Here is a 5,514-nt window from a genome sequence, read left to right as displayed (position 1 = left end):
ATGCTACTTACAGAAAGCAGAGGAATGGCCACGTTGCTACTTACAGAAAGCAGAGGAATGGCCATGTTGCTACTCACAGAAAGCAGAGGAATGGCCACGTTGTTACTTACAGAAAGCAGAGGAATGGCCACGTTGCTACTCACAGAAAGCAGAGGAATGGCCATGTTGCTACTCACAGAAAGCAGAGGAATGGCCACGTTGCTACTTACAGAAAGCAGAGGAATGGCCACTTTGATACTTACAGAAAGCAGAGGAATGGCCACGTTGCTACTCACAGAAAGCAGAGGAATGGCCACGTTGCTACTTACAGAAAGCAGAGGAATGGCCACTTTGCCCAGGAAGTCAGGTGCTTTGTCTCCATCCTCATCAAAGATGGTCAGCTCCAGAATATCATGGATGTCTTTTACTGGGCTGGACAACACACACACATGGATATAAATACAGCAGAAACAACCACTGAAATATTATCCTGGGATTAGATGGGTGGTTTATATGGCAACTGACCATCGACTGGAATATTAACCTGGGATTAGATGGGTGGTTTACATGGCAACTGACCATCGACTAGAATATTAACCTGGGATTAGATGTGTGGTTTATATGGCAACTGACCATCGACTGGAATATTAACCTGGGATTAGATGTGTGGTTTATATGGCAACTGACCATCGACTGGAATATTAACCTGGGATTAGATGTGTGGTTTATATGGCAATTGACCATCGACTGGAATATTAACCTGGGATTAGATGGGTGGTTTACATGGCAACTGACCATCGACTAGAATATTAACCTGGGATTAGATGTGTGGTTTATATGGCAACTGACCATCGACTAGAATATTAACCTGGTATTAGATGTGTGGTTTACATGGCAATTGACCATCGACTGGAATATTAACCTGGGATTAGATGTGTGGTTTATATGGCAACTGACCATCGACTGGAATATTAACCTGGGATTAGATGTGTGGTTTATATGGCAACTGACCATCGACTGGAATATTATCCTGGGATTAGATGTGGGGTTTATATGGCAACTGACCATTGACTGATATAGTAACCTGGGATTAGATGTGTGGTTTATATGGCAATTGACCATCGACTGGAATATTAACCTGGGATTAGATGTGTGGTTTATATGGCAACTGACCATCGACTGGAATATTAACCTGGGATTAGATGTGGGGTTTATATGGCAACTGACCATTGACTGATATAGTAACCTGGGATTAGATGTGTGGTTTATATGGCAATTGACCATCGACTGGAATATTAACCTGGGATTAGATGTGTGGTTTATATGGCAACTGACCATCGACTGGAATATTAACCTGGGATTAGATGTGGGGTTTATATGGCAACTGACCATCGACTGGAATATTAACCTGGGATTAGATGTGTGGTTTATATGGCAACTGACCATCGACTGGAATATTAACCTGGGATTAGATGTGTGGTTTATATGGCAACTGACCATCGACTGGAATATTAACCTGGGATTAGATGTGTGGTTTATATGGCAACTGACCAACGACTGGAATATTAACCTGGGATTAGATGTGGGGTTTATATGGCAACTGACCATTGACTGATATAGTAACCTGGGATTAGATGTGTGGTTTATATGGCAATTGACCATCGACTGGAATATTAACCAGGGATTAGATGTGTGGTTTATATGGCAATTGACCATCGACTGGAATATTAACCAGGGATTAGATGTGTGGTTTATATGGCAACTGACCATCGACTGGAATATTAACCTGGGATTAGATGTGGGGTTTATATGGCAACTGACCATCGACTGAAATATTAACCTGGGATTAGATGTGTGGTTTATATGGCAACTGACCATCGACTGGAATATTAATCTGGGATTAGATGTGGGGTTTATATGGCAACTGACCATTGACTGATATAGTAACCTGGGATTAGATGTGTGGTTTATATGGCAATTGACCATCGACTGGAATATTAACCTGGGATTAGATGTGTGGTTTATATGGCAACTGACCATCGACTGGAATATTAACCTGGGATTAGATGTGTGGTTTATATGGCAACTGACCATCGACTGGAATATTAACCTGGGATTAGATGTGTGGTTTAAATGGCAACTGACCATCGACTGAAATATTAACCTGGGATTAGATGTGGGGTTTATATGGCAACTGACCATCGACTGAAATATTAACCTGGGATTAGATGTGTGGTTTATATGGCAATTGACCATCGACTGGAATATTAACCTGGGATTAGATGTGTGGTTTATATGGCAACTGACCATCGACTGGAATATTAACCTGGGATTAGATGTGTGGTTTAAATGGCAACTGACCATCGACTGGAATATTAACCTGGGATTAGATGTGTGGTTTATATGGCAACTGACCATCGACTGGAATATTAACCTGGGATTAGATGTGTGGTTTAAATGGCAACTGACCATCGACTGAAATATTAACCTGGGATTAGATGTGTGGTTTATATGGTAACTGACCATCGACTAGAATATTAACCTGGGATTAGATGTGTGGTTTATATGGCAATTGACCATCGACTGGAATATTAACCTGGGATTAGATGTGTGGTTTATATGGCAACTGACCATCGACTGGTGTGAGAAATATTGGAATACAATAGAACATCTTTAAAATGAAAGATGTGTAACACCACGTTAAACCCCATGTTTAAAGGATAACTAAGATTGTAACAAGCAGAGCTGGTGTGTGACTGACAAGGTGAAGACTTTGTTCCAGTTGGGGTTGAGGGTTTTATAGATGGTGTGAGTCTGCAGTCTGTCGTTCCCCAACTCCAACACACAGAACGGATCACTCTTCCCTGCAACAGACACCCACCCAACCACACACATAGCCAGAGTTAGTGTCTATATACAGTAGCTTTTGTGGTAAAATATAGTGCAACACTAAAGGATATATCTAGTTCTACAGTGAAATGAAGAAGTTCAGAGTGAAGTGCTTCATACCATTTAAATCAGCTGCCAACAGATCAGTAGCCTTGATAATCTTAACTTGAAGGAAACCAACATCCCGGAGGTTCCTGAAGGAACTTTTGAAACTCTTGAGAGGGGAACAACATCAGAAATAGTCTGTTAACTAACAGGACTGGCCCTGTAAAACAACACATTACAGACAGGACTGAGCCTGTAAAACAACACATTACTAACAGGACTGACCCTGTAAAACAACACATTACAGACAGGACTGACCCTGTAAAACAACATTACAGACAGGACTGACCCTGTGAAACAACACATTACAGACAGGACTGACCCTGTAAAACAACATTACAGACAGGACTGGCCCTGTAAAACAACACATTACAGACAGGACTGACCCTGTAAAACAACATTACAGACAGGACTGACCCTGTAAAACAACACATTACAGACAGAACTGACCCTGTGAAACAACACATTACAGACAGGACTGACCCTGTGAAACAACACATTACAGACAGGACTGACCCTGTAAAACAACATTACAGACAGGACTGGCCCTGTAAAACAACACATTACAGACAGGACTGACCCTGTAAAACAACACATTACAGACAGGACTGACCCTGTAAAACAACACATTACAGACAGGACTGACCCTGTAAAACAACACATTACAGACAGGACTGACCCTGTAAAACAACACATTACAGACAGGACTGACCCTGTAAAATAACATTACAGACAGGACTGACCCTGTAAAACAACATTACAGACAGGACTGACCCTGTAAAACAACACATTACAGACAGGACTGACCCTGTAAAACAACACATTACAGACAGGACTGACCCTGTAAAACAACATTACAGACAGGACTGACCCTGTAAAACAACACATTACAGACAGGACTGACCCTGTAAAACAACACATTACAGACAGGACTGACCATGTAAAACAACACATTACAGACAGGACTGACCCTGTAAAACAACACATTACAGACAGGACTGACCCTGTAAAACAACACATTACAGACAGGACTGACCCTGCAAAACAACACATTACAGACAGGACTGACCCTGTAAAACAACATTACAGACAGGACTGACCCTGTAAAACAACACATTACAGACAGGACTGACCCTGTAAAACAACACATTACAGACAGGACTGACCCTGTAAAACAACACATTACAGACAGGACTGACCCTGTAAAACAACACATTACAGACAGGACTGACCCTGTGAAACAACACATTACAGACAGGACTGACCCTGTAAAACAACACATTACAGACAGGACTGACCCTGTAAAACAACATTACAGACAGGACTGACCCTGTAAAACAACACATTACAGACAGGACTGGCCCTGTAAAACAACACATTACAGACAGACTGACCATGTAAAACAACACATTACAGACAGGACTGACCCTGTAAAACAACACATTACAGACAGGACTGACCCTGTAAAACAACACATTACAGACAGGACTGACCCTGTGAAACAACACATTACAGACAGGACTGACCCTGTGAAACAACACATTACAGACAGAACTGACCCTGTAAAACAACACATTACAGACAGGACTGACCCTGTAAAACAACACATTACAGACAGGACTGGCCCTGTAAAACAACATTACAGACAGGACTGACCCTGTAAAACAACACATTACAGACAGGACTGACCCTGTAAAACAACACATTACAGACAGGACTGGCCCTGTAAAACAACACATTACAGACAGAACTGAGCCTGTAAAACAACACATTACAGACAGTAATATCACTTGGAGGGCTGCTCCAGGGGTGACTCAGTAAAACAACACTACTGACGTCTCTATAACAGAGGAGGTATATTAATATTATATGACAGTACTGACGTATTTCTCCAGAGTTTTCTCTCTCTCCTGAGGCTCCTCGAGGGGCGGGGCACACATGTCGGAGATGGAGACGCCACTACACGTGCTCAGAGTGATCAGGAAGACCACACGACCTTTTCCCTCTTTCAGAACCCGCGTGAACAGCTGAGACTGGTTGGGTAGAACACTGGACAGGTCCACCTCACACCTGATACACACAGAGACAGAACACACAGAGACGATACACACAGAGACAGGACACAGAGAGACAGGACACAGAGACAGAACACACAGAGACAGGACACACAGAGACAGGACACACAGAGACAGGACAAACAGCGACAGGACAAACAGCGACAGGACACACAGAGACACACAGAGACAGGACACACAGAGACACACAGAGACAAGACACACAGTGACACACAGAGACAGGACACACAGATACACACAGAGACAGGACACAGAGACAGAACACACAGACAGGACACACAGAGACAGGACACAGAGAGACACACAGAGACAGGACACACAGAGACAGGACACACAGAGACAGGACACAGAGACAGAACACACAGAGACAGGACACACAGAGACAGGACACACAGAGACAGGACACACAGAGACAGGACACACAGAGACAGGACACACAGAGACAGGACACACAGAGACAGGACAA

At 43.0% G+C, this 5,514-nt stretch overlaps 1 protein-coding gene across 1 annotated transcript in view; it reads right to left on the bottom strand.

Annotated features, from left to right (window-relative positions):
• Positions 1 to 242: 242 nt before the first annotated feature.
• The window catches only part of LOC139394410 (multiple C2 and transmembrane domain-containing protein 2-like), a gene marked incomplete at its 3' end in the record, with an annotated part of 70,537 nt that continues 65,265 nt past the window's right edge, over positions 243 to 5,514 (bottom strand). Inside the window, exons 11-14 of the mRNA XM_071142467.1 lie at positions 4,857 to 5,043; positions 2,989 to 3,082; positions 2,741 to 2,843; positions 243 to 411 (exon numbers count right to left, since the gene is read on the bottom strand). Coding sequence (XP_070998568.1) covers positions 243 to 411; positions 2,741 to 2,843; positions 2,989 to 3,082; positions 4,857 to 5,043 — 553 coding nt within the window. The remainder of the gene's footprint in view (positions 412 to 2,740; positions 2,844 to 2,988; positions 3,083 to 4,856; positions 5,044 to 5,514) is intronic.

The sequence above is a fragment of the Oncorhynchus clarkii genome, unplaced genomic scaffold (assembly GCF_045791955.1).
Source record: "Oncorhynchus clarkii lewisi isolate Uvic-CL-2024 unplaced genomic scaffold, UVic_Ocla_1.0 unplaced_contig_2048_pilon_pilon, whole genome shotgun sequence".
NCBI lineage: Eukaryota > Metazoa > Chordata > Actinopteri > Salmoniformes > Salmonidae > Oncorhynchus > Oncorhynchus clarkii.
The sequence above is the reverse complement of the archived record's forward strand: the minus strand, read 5'-3'. Positions and strand labels throughout refer to the sequence as shown.